This window comes from Podarcis raffonei, chromosome 18 (assembly GCF_027172205.1).
Source record: "Podarcis raffonei isolate rPodRaf1 chromosome 18, rPodRaf1.pri, whole genome shotgun sequence".
NCBI lineage: Eukaryota > Metazoa > Chordata > Lepidosauria > Squamata > Lacertidae > Podarcis > Podarcis raffonei.
The window spans coordinates 11,072,402-11,091,791 of NC_070619.1; the positions used below are offsets into that span (position 1 = coordinate 11,072,402).

Consider the following 19,390-nt stretch of genomic DNA (forward strand, 5'->3'; position numbering starts at 1 on the left):
TCATTGTGGGGATTCGAACCGCCAACCTTCTGATCAGCAAGTCCTAGGCTCAGTGGTTTAACCCACAGCGCCACCCACGTCCCATAAGGGAACTTACCAGGAACCTAATAGCGAGAGGCTCACACGAGCCTGCAACCAGTTATCCGCTGTGTGTTTAAAAGGGGAATGTAAACTCTGCTAAGTAAAGGAACTTGCTAGCGCAAGCTAGGAAAGATATTAATAAACAGTATATCCTCTCCTGACTCCCTTGACATTCCCACACTTTCCACACACCTCGTTGGATTGCCGGATCGTGCTTAGCGGAATCCACACAGTCCCCACCATCGTGTCCCAGATTAGACCCTTGTTCCACACTTCCACTGTCAGCCCGAGGTCCAGGCGGTTGATTTCGCTGCAAGAAAAACGGAGTTTTAATCGCGCGGCACCCGTTCTCAGGAACAGCCAATACCTTAAGAATATATGGACAAGCCCCTGGTTTCCTGACCTCCTCTCCAGGGCCAGATTTAGGTTTGGTGAGGCCCTCATCTCCTGAAGGTAATGGGGCCCTTTCTATGTCCAGCTGTCCTTTGTCAAGAACAAATTGCCGCTGGTTTTTTGTGTTGAATGCTATATGGTAATTGATGGACCTAATAGGTATCTCAAGCCATTTGCACATGTTGCCGTGCAACCAGTCCATGCAGAATGTAGGCACCCTATATATAGAAAGGAGAAAACCAGGGATATTTTAGGGAGCAGGCAGGGCCCATGACTTACATCACAGGAGCCTACACAACACAAAACACAGTTGCTGGATGTAGGTTTTATTTCATTTGTTTTTTATCTTATATTTTGGAAATGTACATCCAGGGGTTTTTTCCCCTTTAATTTTTTTGGGGGCCCCAAGAGAGTGGGGCCCTAAGCTAGAGCTTGTTTAGCTTATACATAAATTCGGCACTGCTGCTCTCCTCTGAGTGTTTGAAATGAATTGGTTCGGTTTTAGCAAAGTCCACCAAATTTGTTGAAAAATCTCTAAAGGGCTCCCAACAGAATATTAAAATCGCAATAAAACACCAAGCGTAAAAACTTCCCTAAACAGACCTGCCTTCAGATGTCTTCTAAAAGTCATATTTTATGGGAAAGTTTTCAATTATAAAGAAATAAAGTGATATAAATAAAAATAAAAATAAAAAGCACCAAAATGTGTAGAGAAAGAATGAAAACACACACACACACGAAAAATACCTTAACCCATACATTGATATTATTAGCCTAATACATATGTAAATATGAATAGCCTACGGGATTTTGTATAAACTCATTCCAAATATTGTATTTATCCAAGCAAAATCAATAGGCGGACTGAAGGCTCCTTGTCCACGCTTTCCCTTCTCCTTTGTCAAGGAGACTCACTATTGAGCTTCAAACCAGAATCAACAGCAAGAAACAGCCAGAAACCCAGATTGCTGTTTGTTCCGAATGAGCGCTAGAGAGCAGTTCCACTTACAACATGAAGTCTTGCTCCCAGCATGGAAGATTTCCTCGCACCGCTATCGTCGTGCTCTTCACATTCTGGACTTTGAGGGTGACGTACGTGTTGAATTTTTCTGTACGGGGAGGAGAGGGGGGGGCACACAGAATAGGATAGGTGGAGAGAGAGAAGAGAACCGATGTCTGTCAGAGAAAAGCCCTTTGTCTGAATGAAAAACAGCCCCAACAGTGGGAAAGTGGGGAGGGCCTGAGGGATCTTTGCACCACAGTGCCGGATATGCTTAAGATGGCCCTGATCTGGATAGGTTGTTCTGACAAGGTAGAGCTTATTGTTCAAAGAAAGTACACGGGAAGACAGGAATACCCTCTGATATTGCGTCCTGGCTTGGACGAGCCAACGATTGGTTGCTCTAAGCCGCAGCAACAAGTCTCTCAAAGCGGGGGCAATGGTTAAAGGTAAAGAGACCCCTGACCATTAGGTCCAGTCGTGGCCGACTCTGGGGTTGCGGCGCTCATCTCGCTTTACTGGCCGAGGGAGCTGGCGTACAGCTTCCGGGTCATGTGGCCAGCAGGACTAAGCCGCTTCTGGTGAACCAGAGCAGCGGACGGAAACGCTGTTTACCTTCCCGCCGGAGCGGTACCTATTTATCTACTTGCGCTTTGACGTGCTTTCGAACTGCTAGGTTGGCAGGAGCAGGGACCGAGCAACAGGAGCTCACCCCGTCGCGGGGATTCGAACTGCCGACCTTCTGATCAGCAAGCCCTAGGCTCTGTGGTTTAACTCACAGCGCCACCCGCGTCCCTGGGGGCAATGGTTAGTCATTCTCAACAGTCACATGACTCCCCGGGTACAGCAAGGAGAAGAGGAAAGACTCACCTTGGGGGCCGTCAAATTTGGCTTTCTTGACTGGAAGGGAAAAGGAGAAAGCAGAAGGGTTAGTTGTACTATCCAATATGTGCTCTCTTTTTCTTTCACTTGATTTTAAAATTGATTTATCATAAATATATGTACAAACTAGCGCATGACCACGTAAACAGAACCATACATAAAGCATATCCAGTATACCTATGGGACCGCCTCTCCTGGTATGCCCCACAGAGGAACTTACGGTCTTCAAACAAAAACATCTTGGAGGTCAAAGGCCACAGAGAGGTTAGGCTGGCCTCAACCAGAGCCAGGGCTTTTTCAGCCGTGGTCCCGATCTGGTGGAACGCTCTGCCACAAGAGACCAGGGCCCTGCGGGACTTGACATCTTTCCGCAGGATCTGCAAGACAGAGCTGTTCCACCTGGCCTTTGGCCAGGGCACAGCCTGACCCCCTCCTTTGGCAATCCTCACAGAACTCTAGCCCAATGCTTGCCATTAATCTGTTTTGAATTGATTTAATAATGATTTTAGAATGTTTTATCATTTTACTGTTGTTAGCCGCTCTGAGCCCGGCTTCGGCTGGGGAGGGCGGGATATAAATTATTATTATTATTATTATTATTAATATTATTATCACAGTGGTACCTTGATTCTCAAACACCTTGGTTCCCAAACGCCGAAAACCCGGAAGTGAGTGTTCCGGTTTTTGAACGATTTTTGGAAGCCGAACGTCGGGCTCTTCTGATTGGCTGAAGGAGCTTTGGTCTAAGGTAGCACATTCTAGAATCATAGAATCATAGAATCATAGAGTTGGAAGAGACCACAAGGGCCATCGAGTCCAACCCCCTGCCAAGCAGGAAACACCATCAGAGCATTCTAAGGTAGAATCTTTTTTTTCATAGGGAGAGGTGTCTCACTCAGAGCTCTCCATGGTGCTGAAAAGCTCCCCCTGCCTTGCTACCTTGGGCGCTGTCCATTGTGCTACCTTAGACCAAGCGCTTTGGTTTCCGAACGTTTTGGAAGTGGAACGGACTTCTGGAATGGATTCCGTTCAACTTCTGAGGTATGACTGTATAAGCAAGGGCACTCGCAGCACCCAACACAAGCTGGAGCCTCTCTGCATCCCATCCCTGGGAATTTCACCAACATTTTCTCTGATGTGTTTTGAAGGTGACGCCTTCTCCCATTCATAGAAGATTAAAAGAAGAAAGTGGAACAATTGATCGGCCCATCGCTGTCTTAAAGGAACCCGGCAGATCTTCCTTCCTCTGTTTATTTGCCCTAATTCTCGGCTGGCTAAGGGACTGGGTTAAATCCATTTCCCTCGCTCCCAGAAATCTAGTGACCTACTTCTGAGCCGTCAGAGTGACATTGCATTTTGCATTGCCGCGGAGCCTCTGGGCAATGAGGGGAACATGTGGGAAGATGGATTCTCCATCGCACTTGAACTCCTCCGCTCCTGAATGGCTCAGAACTGGTTTGAACCAGCTTTTTCTTTCCTCTCGCATCTTCTGGAACGCTGTCAACTCCGTCTCGCTTTTGAATGAATTAACCACTACAGCCTCAGACCAACGAAATAAAATGCACAATATAAGGCAACTAATTTCTGGACACATATATAAAAAGACTCCCTTTTTTAAAAAGGAAGCAGCAGCAACTGGCGGTGATCTTTACACTGAAGTAAGAATTACTATTATTTTTTGCAACCCAGCTAATGTCATGAGGCATTTGTAGCGTGGAAGACCAGGGTTCAAATTCCAGCTGGGTGTTGTTGGTTTTTTGATAGAGAGAAGTGTCTCACTCAGAGCTCTCCATGGTTCTGAAACACTTTGCTGCCTTGGGAGCTGTCCATTGTGCTACCTTAGACCAAGCGACTCACTCGGCAGCCAGAGGTTTTAATTTATTTTTTTTACTAGACAGGCATTTGTATAAAGTGGGGGGGGGGGGAGAGGGAACTATTTTTAGCTGTGGTTTTCCTGACATTATTCGCTGCTGAATTGTTGCTGTTAGGAGCTTGTGGTTTCAACAATGTGCTGTTGCGTATGATTGTTCAACCTGCCAGCCATTAGCCACCCTGAGCTCCAGATGGGAGGAAGGGTGAGTTATTGGAATCATGAATGAATGAATAAACTAGAGCCCACAGTACCAAGGTCCATGGAACCACGGCCAGCAGCCTCATAGGTGCCTTTCACTGGTGCCTACGCAATTTATCCAGAATGCGGAAGCTAGACTGGTGACTGGGAGTGGCCACAAAGACCACATAACACCTGTCCTGAAAGACCTACATTGGCTCCCAGTATATTTCCAAGCACAATTCAAAGGCTTGGTGCTGACATTTAAACCTCTAAATGGCCTCGGCCCGGTATCCCCGAAGGAGCATCTCCACCCCCATCGTTCAGCCTGAGGTCCAGCTCCAAGGGCCTTCTGACAGTTCCTTCCCTGCAAGAGGGACTGTGATGGCCTGGGATTCAGACTCGGAGGCTGAACCTGAGGAATCCCAGCCTGCACAGGAGTCCCCGCCTCCAGAACCAGCTGAGCCGGGGCTGGGGCTTGAGCCTGAAGGGTCCTCACCTGTGCTGGATCCTCAGGTGAGTCTGCTCTGGCTCCTGAGGTGATGGAGGACCCATGGCCTGCAGGTGCTCCACTCTCAGCCCCGTCAGAGGAAGCGGAGGTTGCCTCTGGGTCCGGGAACCCTCCAGCCTCTCCTGAGCTGTAGAGGCTCAGGGCAGAGAGGCGGAGGGAACTAAGTTCCCGCAGGAGGAGGGCTCGGCTCCAGGCCAGGAGAGGCGAGTCACCTGTGGACCGGGGCCGCCCTATGCCTCGGGGCAGATAAAAGCCAGCCAGCCCCAGTCCCAAGTTGCGGGAGCAACGCTGTTGGTTGCCAGTTCCTGCCTGCACCCTGTCCTGCTGGATCTTCTGACCTCGCCCGACTCCCTGCCTTGGGGAGCCAAAGCTTCAAGCTTTGACAGACTGCCTCCATACTGCACCCTCGACCTCGGACTGGACTCGGAGCTCACCTCACGGTTATCCCACAGGACCAGCACAGGGACTCCTGTCCCTGAGCTCTGCGCTTGTGGCTCAGCAATGAGACTACAAGAGGTGGGGGGCTGGCTGTAGGCAGACTGAGCTTAATGGGGCAGCTCCTTAGCCACCCGAACAGACCAGTTTGCAAAGCTTCCCACTCCCAGCCTTAAGACTCCATCAGCCTTGAGCCGACACAACTGTGATGATGGGCAGGTGTAGGACAGGACCCCCGAGATAGAAATAGGAGGCCCTCAAGAGGTCTTGGGGGTGTTACACCAATGCCACAATGCAACCAGTATGATAGCAGGGACCACTAAAATGGCCCATGCCTTGGTGCCTTTGTGCAAGTGGCTCAGCCGGAGCTCTCCGTGGTGCTGATTCGCCTCAACCTGCCTTCCTCCACGAGGCTCCAGATTCGACTAGGACGCTGGTACGTACAGAATGGTTTCAATTCCAGAAGGCCAGAAAACATTCTTGTTGCTTTTCCAGGCTCGTCTCCTTCCAGAGAAGAGGAAGGAGGCTGGAGCAAAAAAAACACACAACACACTGGGTGCTGAGCAAAATATGGAGCCACCCACGGAACAGGTGTCCTGTCTCTGCTGCCGTCTCTGTTGACTTGACGAGATATCATTCTGCCCGCATCAAGAAATATCACCAACTCCTGGCACAGCTCCCGACCACTGCGATTTAAGGGAGGTGCCAATGTTTGCCCCATGGGGTGCCACGAGGACCTTTCTCACGTCTGAACTTAATGGTCTTACAGCACGCACACTCCCTTTTAGATGTTGTTGTTGTTTAGTCATTTAGTCGTGTCCGACTCTTCGTGACCCCCTGGACCAGAGCACGCCAGGCCCTCCTGTCTTCCACTGCCTCCCGCAGTTTGGTCAAACTCATGCTAGTAGCTTTGAGAACACTGTCCCGCCATCTCATCCTCTGTCGTCCCCTTCTCCTTGTGCCCTCCATCTTTCCCAACATCAGGGTCTTTTCCAGGGAGTCTTCTCTTCTCATGAGGTGGCCAAAGTCTTGGAGCCTCAGCTTCGGGATCTGTCCTTCCAGTGAGCACTCAGGGCTGATTTCCTTCCGAATGGAGAGGTTGGATCTTCTTGCAGTCCATGGGACTCTCAAGAGTCTCCTCCAGCACCAGAATCCAAAAGCATCCATTCTTTGGCGATCAGCCTTCTTTATGGTCCAGCTCTCACTTCCATACATCACTACTGGGATGATAATGATATATATTAAATTTAGATAATGATATATATTAAATTAAATAATTCAAATGGGTTTATTTGGGGCCGGGTGGGGGTTAAAGAGAATTGCTTTGGGAATTCTCTGAGCTCACCAGAATTTGGGAGGAACAGAAGCTGGCACAGAGTCCAACTCTGGAATGGTAAAGAGATGGAACACGTGGAACTGGTCATTACTACAGGTCATGTAATGTGGGTTGTGTGAAGGGGAGAGTTAAACAATTGCAGGAGGAGAGTGGGTGTGATGTAGGTGTGTTGTTTTTCTTGGAGACAGGAGAAGGAGAGGGATTTGCAAAAAAAACCAGGTGCAGAGAGATATGCTATAAGGTAAAGGTAAAGGGACCCCTGACCCTTAGGTCCAGTCGTGGCCGACTCTGGGGTTGCGGCACTCATCTCGCTTTACTGGCTGAGGGAGCCGGCGTACAGCTTCTGGGTCATGTGGCCAGCAGGACTAAGCCGCTTTTGGCGAACCAGAGCAGCGCACGGAAACGCCGTTTACCTTCCCGCCGGAGCGGTACCTATTTATCTACTTGCACTTTGACGTGCTTTCGAACTGCTAGGTGGGCAGGAGCAGGGACCGAGCAACGGGAGCTCACCCCGTCATTGCGGGGATTCGAACCACCGACCTTCTGATCAGCAAGTCCTAGGCTCTGTGGTTTAACCCACAGCACCACCCGCGTCCCGTAGAGATATGCTAGATCTGATTAAATACAGGTAGGCAGATTTGATTAGGTGGAGGCAGGTCAGATTAGATAGATGTGGGCGAATTTTGATAGGTTCAGAGAGATTGAGTTCGATGCAAAGATACCGGATTGGTTGAGATGGGTGCAAATTAGGTTAGATCAGGGCTGCATCTACACAAGCGTTTATTCCCTTTCCCTGAGTTTCTCTGCCTTTCACACAACGCAAGAGGCCCTTCCAGAAATCTGGCAGGATCTACCGGAAGAGATGGAATTTGGGGTGAGGTTATCAGATTTTTTTTTGATGAATCCAGGGACACTTTTCAACTGAGCATCCTTCAAGGCACCCCAGTACGCCACAGAAAATGGGTTTAATTCAATTTTGAAGAGGTCTGCTCACTGCACCATTGCTTGGAAGAACAGTGGGATAGAAGTGTTTTAAAATAAAATAAAAAACCCACCAAAATGTTCTTATTCCTCTCCCTCCCTCTCTTGCTGCTACTGTGAAAGCTCCTTTATTCACTTCTCTGCTAGATTCTGCCTCTTAAAGACTTCACATTTAACGGAACTATTTTTAATCTCCTCCTCGCTTTTCAATTCCAGATGGCATGTGGCTGCCGACACTCTCTCTCTCTCTCTCTCTCTCTCTCTCTCTCTCTCTCTCTCTCTCTGTACTTAGAAGCGAGAGGACACGAGGCCATTTCATGAAGCCCCACAAAAATGTGGTAGGGATCTATCTCTCTGGAAGCTCAGATTGCAAAATATCTGCCATACCTGGGTCTCAGAATCCTTCTGTTTCCCAAGAACAGTCAACTGGAGAAGCCCAGCTGTCAACAGAGGCTGGTCTGTTCAGGCCAGTTAAAGGACCGTTCCATCAACCTCAGTTGGCAAATCTGGATAGCTCAGTTGGTTAGAGTGTGGTACTGATAACGCCAAGGTTGCAAGTTCAGTCCCCCGGATAGGACGACGGCAAATTCTTGCGTTGTAGAGGGTTGGACTAGAGGACCCTCGCTGTCCCTTTCAACTCTATGATGCTAAGTGGACTGTCTGGCCAGAGTGGTGCATGCTCTGGTTATTTCCCGCTTGGACTACTGCAATGCGTTCTCTGTGGGGCCACCTTTGAAGGTGACCCGGAAACTACAACTAATCCAGAATGCAACTGGGGACTGGGAGCGGCCACCAAGACCATATAACACCAGTCCTGAAAGACCTACATTGGCTCTCAGGGCGTTTCTGAGCACAATTCAAAGTGTTGGTGCTGACCTTGAAAGCCCCAAAAGGCCTTGGCCCAGTATACCTGAAGGAGTGTCTCCAACCCCATTGTTCAGCCTGGACACCGGGGTTCAGCTCCAAGGGCTTTCTGGCGGTCCACTCCCTGCGAGAAGAGAGGTTGTGCAGGGAGCCAGGCAGAGGTCGCACAGCCTGGGAGTCATTTTGGACTCACAGCTGTCCATGGAGGTGCAGGTCAATTCTGTGTCCAGGGCAGCTCCATCTGGTACGCAGGATAAGACCCTCCCTGCCCGCAGACTGTCTGGCCAGAGTGGTGCATGCTCTGGTTATCTCCCGCTTGGACTACTGCAATGCACTCTCCGTGGGGCTACCTTTGAAGGTGACCCAGAAACTACAACTAATCCAGAATGCGGCAGCCAGACTGGGGACTGGGAGTGGCCGCTGAGACCATATAATATCAGTCCTGAAAGACCTACATTGGCTCCCAGTACGTTTCCGAGCACAATTCAAAGTGTTGGTGCTGACCTTGAAAGCCCTAAATGGCCCAGTATACCCAAAGGAGTGTCTCCACCCCCATCGTTCAGCCCGGACACTGATGTCCAGCACCGAGGGCCTTCTGGCGGTTCCCAATCAAATAGAAAATAATATAAAGCTTGAACAGGCTGTATGTGTTTAACCCCCTGAAACCTTTCCTGGTCTTTTCATGCCGGGCCAGCTATTATTATCAGCAACTCGCCCACTCTGCTTAACAATAGCTGGGTAGATTTCAAAGCCAAAATTGCCTGGCAGGGAAATGTTAGATCCATTTTAAGCTTGGAACAAATTGTCATGTGAAACATCCACCTATTGAAATGAGGAACAGAAGGAATGGGGCTGGCTTGGGGTTTCTGATCTAAGCTTAATGGTTGCGGCACCAATATATCTGACAGGGAGCGGTGCCTTCAGGGATCAATGGGGCACCCCAGTTTCTCCCCCCAAATTCTGAACTCTTGCCCGCTGACAGAGGGAACGACGCATGGGGAATAAGTCTCCGTCGTTTCATTTGGTAGATTTCTAAAATTGTACATCAGGGGTACATTTAATCCAGCAATAGGCTGTGTTGGAGCGTCCACCAATGCATGCAGAACGCCCTGGGTTCGAGTCTTGGCACCCCCAGATAAGGCTAGGAAATGCTTTGAAAAATGGACCAGAAGTCTGAATTGATCATAGTATTGTTCAACCCAGACATTAAGGTCCATCTCTGAGGGCCTTCTGGCAGTTCCCTCCCTGCGAGAAGCCAAGTTACAGGGAACCAGGCAGAGGGCCTTCTCGGTGGTGGCGCCCGCCCTGTGGAACGCCCTCCTGTCAGATGTCAAGGAAATAAACAACTGACTTTTAGAAGACATCTGAAGGCAACCCTGTTTAGGGAAGCTTTTAAATGTTTGATGTTTTAATGTATTTTTAATATTTTGTTGCAACTTGAAGCCATGGGTTCGAGTCCTGCCCTTCAGAGCAGGAGAAAACAAGCTTGCTCCTTCTTCCATGTGATATTTGAAAATGCCTCTCCTATCTCCTCTTTTCCAGGCTAAACATACACAGATCCTTCAACCGTTCCTCATCAGGCTTGGTTTCCAGACCCTTGACCATGGGCAGGCAAACTAAGGCCCAGGGGCTGGATCTGGCCCAATCGCCTTCTCAATCCGCCCCGCGGACGGTCCAGGAATCAGCATGTTTTTACATGAGAAGAATGTGTGCTTTTATTTAAAATGCATCTTTGGGTTATTTGTGGGGCATTGGAATTCATTTATTTTCAAAATATAGTCCGGCCCCCCACAAGGTCTGGGGGACAGTGGACCGGCCCCCTGCTGAAAAAGTTTGCTGAATCCTGCCCTCGACCATCTTGGTCACCCTTCTGGACCCACCTTCCAGCTTGTCAACGTTCAACAGTGAAACAGACTTGTTTGGGAGACGGCTGGCTTTCCGTCCTTGGCGGTTTTGAAGTGGAGATTTGATGGCCGTCTGTCAGAGATTCTCCAGCTGCGATTCCTGCATTGCAAAGGGGGGTTGGACTAGATGACCCTCATGAGTCCCTTTGGGGGTTTGATGAATCTACGAATTCTTCCCCTGCCAATTCTAGAGGCTGGAGCCACGTCCGCTCCTCCTTCAGACCTTCCCTTTCCCAAAAAAACGAACCACACCTTTTCCATGTGTGTCGTTCGAGGCGGGAGACAATGCTGAGATTTCAGCTGCGTGCCTCTGCATCTTGAGGAGTGGGGGCGATGCCCTAATTTTAAAAAATGCAGGAGGCAGCTGCAAAGGAGAGTTCTATTTATTTCTCCCCACTTTCACCACACATCACAAATCCTTGCAAGCTTGTGTACCGTCAGCCGGGCCTTACAATTAACAGCTCTCAGCAAGTCTGATTTTCCAGCAGTGTCAGTTTTAGGCTCGGTGCCAGAAATAGCAGATTCGTTTCAGAGGCAGGAGAAGGAAGAGAACTTACACCCCAATCCAGCACCCTCCTTTTAGGAGACCGGCACCCAGAGTAAGGGCACTGATAATCCAGATGTTATGGGAAAATTCTGGGCACAGGTTTACTCCACTGTCCAGCTCGTCGGGTTTGCCACTCTCCTGACCAGCCAAAGGAGGAATCTCCAGCCAAGTGAAGAAACAAATCGGTGGTCAGTAGACCTGATCTTTGTTGTTGCAACAAGGTTCAAACACACATGGTCAGGGCCAGATTTAGGTTTGATGAGGCCCTCAGATACTGAAGGTAATGGGGCCCTTTATATGTCCAGCTGTCAACAACAAATTGTCGCTGTTTTTGTGTGTGTTGAATACAGGTGAAACTCGAAAAATTAGAATATTGTGGAAAAGTTCATTGATTTCAGGAATTCAGCTTGAATGGTGAAACTAATAGATGAGATCGACTCGTGACATCCAAAGCGAGATCTGCTTCTACTTCTCAGAGGTCCAATCTTGCTCGATTTGCAATCCTTGTTTTGCTGATTTCCTTGAATATTCTAATTTTCTGAGATGGTTAGTTTGAGGTTTTCACCAGCTGTACGCCATGATCATGGCAATTATCACAAATCAAGGCTTGACATATCTCGCTTTGCATGTCACGAGTCTGTCTCATCTATTAGTTTCACCTTTCAAGTTGAATTCCTGAAATCAAGGAACTTTTCAATGATATTCTAATTTTTGGAGTTTCACCTGTATATGCTATATGGCAATTGATGGGCCTAATAGGTATCTCAAGCCATTTGCACATGTGGCCATGAAACCAGTCCATGCAGAATGTTTAGTCATTTAGTCATGTCCGACTCTTCGTGACCCTATAGACCAAAGCACGCCAGGCACTCCTGTCTTCCACTGCCTCCCGCAGTTTGGTCAAATTCATATTAGGCGATGATCAAGGGCCTGGCAGCCAAGCCTGATGAGGAACGGTTGAAGGAGCTGGGTATGTTTAGGCTGGAAAAGAGACTGATAGGAGAGCCATCTTCCAATGTCTCAAGGGCTATCCCATGGAAGTAAAAAGCAGAGACATCACCATGCCAACAAAGGTCCGTGTAGTTCAAGCTATGGTTTTCCCAGTAGTGACGTATGGAAGTGAGAGCTGGATATCAAGAAGGCTGATGGCCCAAGAATGGATGCTTTTTAATTCTGGTGCTGGAGGAGACTCTTGAGCGTCCCATGGACTGCAAGAAGATCCAACCTCTCCATTCGGAAGGAAATCAGCCCTGAGTGCTCACTGGAAGGACAGATCCTGAAGCTGAGGCTCCAAGACTTTGGCCACCTCATGAGAAGAGAAGACTCCCTGGGAAAGACCCTGATGTTGGGAAAGATGGAGGGCACAAGGAGAAGGGGACGACAGAGGACGAGATGGTGGGACAGTGTTCTCGAAGCTACCAGCATGAGTTTGACCAAACTGCGAGAGGCAGTGGAAGACAGAAGGGCCTGGCGTGCTCTGGTCCAGGGGGTCATGAAGAGTCGGACACGACTAAACAACTTAACAACAAATCTCATGGAAGATGGAGCAAACTTGTTTTCTCCTGGAGGGTCGGACCCATGAGAGGAGATTGTTGAACTTTTTGGAGTGGGGATTCTGTCCCAAAAAGGCAACGAGGGATACTCAAACACACAGTTCCTGGTTCTATTGGAAACAAGTCAGAGATTTTGAGAGAACTGGGTATGGTTAGCCTGCAAAAGCGGAGATGCGATGGTCATTCTCCAACATCTGAACGGCTGTCTCATGGAAGACGGAGGAAGATTATTTTCTGCTGCGAACCCTTGGCTCCACCAATTGGGGACCATTGAAACAGCCGCAACTGACTACATCACTGCTGCTGCCAAATCTCTAGAAGGAGCCTTCCGTAAAGACATTCATTCATAAACAGTTCCCAGAAAGCACATGTCTCCAGAATGGCTGACAAGCCTGGCCCCATCGGACACTTCTGATTTATAGATTTGTGCCGATGACTATCGTTAAACTTTTTTCTTTTTGCAGACTCAGACCTCAGCAGCTTCTACAAACCCTCAAGCAATGTGATTTCTGGGAGAACATCCCTTAGGACTTCTGCCTGGGTGTTTAGATGACCTGCTTTTAGGCTGATTTTGTTTTTGTTTGAACCTTTTTAAGGATCGCTTTTAAACGCTCCTTTCCCCCCATAATCTTATTTATTCATCCTTTCCATAGAACAGCGCTGAGGATTTTCTTTACGCCCAAGCCGTGTACAAATCTGACGAAATAATAATAATAAATTTTTATTTATACCCCGCCCTCCCCAGCCAAGACCGGGCTCAGGGCAAGTAACAACCAATAATAAAAACAAGTTGATTAAAATACAGTTTAAAAAGATTAAAATACAACATTAAAACATTAGGATGCAGCCTCTTTAAGTAGTAAAATTAAAAGTGTCAAATTCCCACGGTTTGCCTTTCCACCAAACCACACATGCCCCGTATTCATTTAACCCGGAATGCCAACTGCTCAAAACCGCAGAAGGGGACAGGCCTCCTCTGCTCAAATAACATCTGTTCCCACCAGAACAGCCCTTTATTAAGCCAATCCATGAGGGCTAGAATCCTGATCTACCTTTTGGAAGGAGGACAGCAGCTGAGCAGCAAAGTACCTGCTTGCCCCAGCTTTGGTCCCTGATCCATCTCCTGGTTAGGGCTCTGGTGACAAGCTTTGGCCTGAAACCCAAGCATGTTGACATGGCTGGATGGCCTAGTGGTCTGACATGGTTTAAAGGAGCTGCCTAGGACTGGTCGGCGGTTCAAATCCCCGCGATGACGGGGTGAGCTCCCGTTGCTCGGTCCCTGCTCCTGCCAACCTAGCAGTTCGAAACCACATCAAAGTTCAAGTAGATAAATAGGTACCGCTCCGGCGGGAAGGTAAACGGCGTTTCCGTGCGCTGCTCTGGTTCGCCAGAAGTGGCTTAGTCCTGCTGGCCACATGACCCAGAAGCTGTACGCCGGCTCCCCCGGCCAGTAAAGCGAGATGAGCGCCGCAACCCCAAAGTCGGTCACGACTGGACCTAATGGTCAGGGGTCCCTTTACCTTTACCTTACTAGGACTGCTATGTTGTGGGGAGAGGGCGGAAGCCTCTGTTCTTCCAATCCAGAAGGCATTTTGCAGCCAGGGGCGTAGCTAGCTGTTCTGGCACCTGGAGAGGCAGGGGGCGGGGTGATCTGTGCATGGGGGCACTGCAAGAGGCCGCCACGGCGATCTGCCTAGGGAGGTGGTGCGGCAAGCTGGCCACAGTTTGCCTGGAGGGCACAAGCCCTATGCTGCCATTTTGGGCAGCACAGGGCATTGAACCAACGCGTCACTCCCAGGAGAGACATGTGGCTCAGATGTGCTGCAGGCCAGTCCCCGTGATAAAATAGTAATAATAAATAATAATAATAATTAATAAATAATAATAATAATAATAATAATAATAATAATAATAAATAATAATAATAATAATTTGTTTATACCCCACCCTATCCAGCCAAAGCCGGTCTCAGAGCGGCAAAGAACAATAAAAGTAACACAGCAGTCTAAAATCAGTTCATTTTAAAAGCAGTTTAAAATCAAATTAATGGCAACCATTGGGCTAGAGTTCTGTGAGGTTTACAGAAGGAGGGGATCAGACTGTGCCTTGGCCAAAGGCCTGGTGGAACAGCTCCGTCTTGCAGGCCCTGCGGAAAGATGTCAAGTCCCACAGGGCCCTAGTCTCTTGGGACAGAGCGTTCCACCAGATTGGAGCCACAGCTGAAAAGGCCCTGGCTCTGGTTGAGGCCAGCCTAACCTCCCTGTGGCCTGGGACCACCAAGATGTTTTTGTTTGAAGGGCGTTAGGTCCTCCGTGGGACATACCAGGAGAGGCGGTCCCGTAGGTACGAGGGTCCTAGGCCGTATAGGGCTTTAAAGGTTAAAACCAGCACCTTGAACCTGATTCTGTACTCCACCGGGAGCCAGTGCAGCTGGTATTTTTTGTTGTTTAGTCGTTTAGTCGTGTCCGCCTCTTCGTGACCCCCTGGACCAGAGCACGCCAGGCCCTCCTGTCTTCCACTGCCTCCCGCACTTTGGTCAAACTCATGCTGGTAGCTTCGAGAACACTTTCCCACCATCTCGTTCTCTGTCGTCCCCTTCTCCTTGTGCCCTCAGTCTTTCCCAACATCAGGGTCTTTTCCAGGGAGTCTTCTCTTCTCCTGAGGTGGCCAAAGTCTTGGAGCCTCAGCTTCACGATCTGTCCTTCCAGTGAGCACTCAGGGCTGATTTTCTTCCGAATGGAGAGGTTTGATCTTCTTGCAGTCCATGGGACTCTCCAGAGTCTCCTCCAGCACCAGAATTCAAAAGCATCCATTCTTCGGCCATCAGCCTTCTTGATGGTCCAGCTCTCACTTCCATACATCACTACTGGGAAAACCAGAGCTTGAACTATACGGACCTTTGTTGGCAAGGTGATGTCTCTGCTTTTTAAGATGCTTTTTAAAGCTGGTATAGCACCGGGTGAATGTGATCCCATGGCGAGGACCCCGTAAGTGATAAGTGCTGACCCCCTCAGGGATGACACTTGGGGCTGACATCACCCCCCACCCCACCCTCCTTCCTATGCCCCAGTTTGCAGCCTGCAACCCAATAGGACGTCTCTGCCCCCTTCCGGTTCCTCTCCTTGCCAGTTTCCCCAAGCAGACTGGCGCCGGTAGCTGCGCTCGCAGTTTCGACAACCAAACCCCAAAGAGAGGCCCGTTGCTTTTTTTGTGAATGAAGGCGTTGCAGCCAAGCACTTTGGGCAGGGCAAGGGAGCCTTTTGCAGGGCCCGGGTGATCTAATAGCGTATCAACAGTGGAGCGGGTAATTCTTTTATTTTTTAATTGATACAGTAAGAAAAAAAAGAAAACACAAATACCAAATTACACACAGGAACAATAGACACAGAATTTTCTTAAACAATAAGACATAAATTGGTCTTAACACTAAAGACCAAACCTCCTGTCTATTCCATATTTCGATTTCATATAACACACTTTTATCATAATTAAACTTTTTGTTAATACATCTTAATTCTTTTATCTGCCTTGCAACTATTACTCGAATGCTGCAACCGAGTTTAAACTACTATATTTATATTTTAAATATCTTTGAAAACCTCCCATTTTGAAACAAATCCCTGTTTTGATTTATTCTTTATTTTTTTCTGATAAACCATCTAATTCTGCATATTCCATCAGCTTTTGAATCCAATCTTGTATAGAGGGAATTTCATTGCTCTTCCAGAATTCTTCCTTCTTTTAAATGAGCTGAAACTTAAAACACACTCACACACCACAGCCTGTGATAGTATTTGCTATCGAGCTACAAAGCTTTCAGCCGAATGGGAGATATACAGCTTTGCAGGCCCTCCAAGTGCCCCTGTTTCCCAGGATTTACAGAAACAGTCCCGGTTCCTGATTTGAACCCGCTTTTCCTTAAGGACGTCCCTATTTTCATTAGGGAAATGTTTGAGGGTATGGAGTTATCCAACCGCGCCCCCCAGAGCCGTCTGAAGACAGCCCTGTATAGGCAACTTTTAAAATGTTTAATATTAATAATGATATTTTTTTTATACCCCGCCCATCTGGCTGGGCTTCCCCAGCCACTCTGGGCGGCTTTCAACAAATTAAAATACAGTGATGCATCAAACATTAAAAGCTTCCCTAAACAGGGCTGCCTTCAGATGTCTTCTATTGTTTTGTTATTACATATATGAATCTATTGGAGTGGCTGGGACGACCCAGGCAGATGAGTTGGGGGTATAAATAGTAAAATTATTGTGGAATAGAATAATAATAATAATTAAAATGTGAGAAGCAAGGTTACAGGGAACCAGGCAGAGGGCCTTCTTGGTGGTGGCACCCACCCTGTGCAACGCCCTCCCATCAGATGTCAAGGAAATAAACATCTACCTGATTTTTAGAAAACATCTGAAGGCAGCCCTGTTTAGGGAAGTTTTTAACACTTGATTGGAAGCCGCCCAGAGTGGCTGGGGAAACTCAGCCAGATGGGCGGGGTATAAATAATAAATTATTATTATTATTAAGGGAAGTTTTTAATGTTTGATGTTTTATTGTGCTTTTAATATTCTGTTGGGAGCCGCCCAGAGTGGCTGGGGAAACCCAGCCAGAAAGGCAGGGGGGTATAAACAATATATTATTATTATTATTATTATTATTATTATTATTATTATTATTAATGTGGGAACCAATGGGAGAATGGAAAGGGGTCGGGGAGATCTCCACACACACACCCTAAGGGTCATCTATTCCAATTCTCTGCAATGCAGGAATATGCAGCTGTCTCATTCAGGGAATCGAACCTGCAACTTTGGCTTTTATCAGCACCAAGCTCTAACCAACAGAGCTGCTCCGTTGACCATGCTGGTTGCTGGGAGATGGAGTTTAACAACCACTGGGGGCTGGGGGTGGCAGATGTTCCCCATCCGTGTTTCACAGAACTTTAAAAAAACACACCAAAAAACCAGATTAAGAACAAGAACTTCTCAATATAGATACAGGATCGCAGGACGCTTGCCTTACGCTGAGTCCATCTAGCTCCGTATTTCCAACACTGACTCACAGCAGCTGACTAGCATTGCCTAGCCGCAGATCCACAGCCTTTCTCCGGATAGGTAGAGATCCAGCTAAATCCGACTCAGCGAAGACCCGCCAACGCCAGCCAGTTTCAGAGTAGACCCTTCCATGGGCATGGATCTTCCTTACTCCTATCCATTTCAGCGGGCCTACTCGGAACAGAACCTAGTTAGGAGCTCCCCAGTGGATCTGATCCACAACAGCCAGCATCGGACGCAGCCCCTTTGGCCGTACAGAAATATATTTAAAAACCTTCCCAGGTGTAGGCATGCACAGAGATAATACGTTAGCTTTTTAAATCCCTTTTAACCGCACTGCCTTTTACGCACGCAAGGGAGAAAGGGGGAAATGACACGTTGAAAATAAGCGAGGGGGGTGCAAGCGACCGACCCCGGATCCCCGATATTTCCATTTAAATGGTAATAACGGGAACGTGTGGGATAGGTGCGAAATTCACACCTTCCCCCACGCCAGCAGGGGGAGGATTAATTCGGCGCCTCAATTATCAGAGGGGGGGGGGAAAAACCATCTGGAGGGATGAAATGGAAGGAAAATGAGAGAATTAGCCCTGATCCTTCTTCAGATCAGCTTTTCTCGTAAAACCGAAGCGAGGAGATTGTCCGGGTTGGAGGAGCGCATCTCTCAGCAGCCACACACACAGAGATGTACCACACCCTCGGCTCCGCCACACACCTCCCATTCATGAAAAATGCCTGCCTTTTAAATATGCCCCAGAGACGAGGTTCCCCTCTTCCACCGACACACCGAGGAGCGTCCGTAACCACAAAACGCATCGCTATATATCCCTCCACACAAATATCCCTGGATACAACAGCAGAATACGCACCGCATCACACCAGAAAAATACATCTCCCCCCCACCCAAAAAACCCCCCACCAACCGCCCATCTTTTTGCTGTCAAATCGCACCCCCCGCCTTCGTTTTCGCAGAGGCACGAGAATCTAATTTCTAATCCGGATCACACCGACATTAAAACCCATATATGAAATAATCATTTGGAGAGATAAAATGGGAATAGACTCTCGATTTGGGGTTTTCTTTTAAAGACACCTTACCTCCAACACAAAGCAAAGACATGGTCCTTTCTTAATTTCTCTGTCTCGCCAATTTTTTACACCTTCCCTTCGGCGAGGCTGGCTTTTCAGATTTGGCTCTCAGCTGGGACCTGGGTTGGGAGAGGCTGCGCGTTGTCGTCGCCTTCTGGGAAATTGCATACTTCTGGAATTGTTCCACCTTCCTTGGGTTTCTCTAGCAGCCAGCCATTTTATTTCAGCACCAAGGCCTTTGGACAGCTCCTGACGTCAGGGTGATGAAAGAGAGAAAGAGGAGGGGGGGGAGAGAGGAAGACCAAAAAAAAAAAGGAGGCGGATTTATAAAGGACCACCTGATCTGGGCTGAGATTTCACATCTTAAAGGCACCCTTTATAAGAGGCCGCAGTTATGCTGCTGAAATGCCTCTACGTTAACCAGGCAGATCTCCACACGCTTCCGAAATTTTGCCACTCAGAGTTACGTAAGGAGGAAGCCCTGTGCTTGGGCGAGGCCGAAAGAGACCCACTTTTGCCCCCTACAACGGTCAAGCAGGTGTCCCAAAGGGAAGCTGAGTGAAACCGGTTTCTGATTCATAAACCTGGAGAAAGGGCTTTCAGGAACCAAAGACCCATCTGGCCATAGAGTCCTAGAGTCTGAAGGTTCATGTGAGGTTCATCTGGTGCAACTTCTTGCCACGCTCAGACCTACAACCTTGGCGTTA

The 19,390-nt window shown here is 48.3% G+C and overlaps 1 protein-coding gene across 1 annotated transcript in view; it reads right to left on the reverse strand.

Moving 5' to 3' along the window:
* The window catches only part of LOC128405689 (protein unc-13 homolog A), a 124,073-nt gene extending 105,122 nt beyond the window's left edge, over nucleotides 1–18,951 (reverse strand). The window contains exons 1-4 of the mRNA XM_053372559.1: nucleotides 18,693–18,951; nucleotides 2,345–2,374; nucleotides 1,484–1,583; nucleotides 274–391 (exon numbers count right to left, since the gene is read on the reverse strand). Coding sequence (XP_053228534.1) covers nucleotides 274–391; nucleotides 1,484–1,583; nucleotides 2,345–2,374; nucleotides 18,693–18,714 — 270 coding nt within the window. The 5' untranslated portion in view covers nucleotides 18,715–18,951. The remainder of the gene's footprint in view (nucleotides 1–273; nucleotides 392–1,483; nucleotides 1,584–2,344; nucleotides 2,375–18,692) is intronic.
* Between the last annotated feature and the right edge of the window lie 439 nt (nucleotides 18,952–19,390).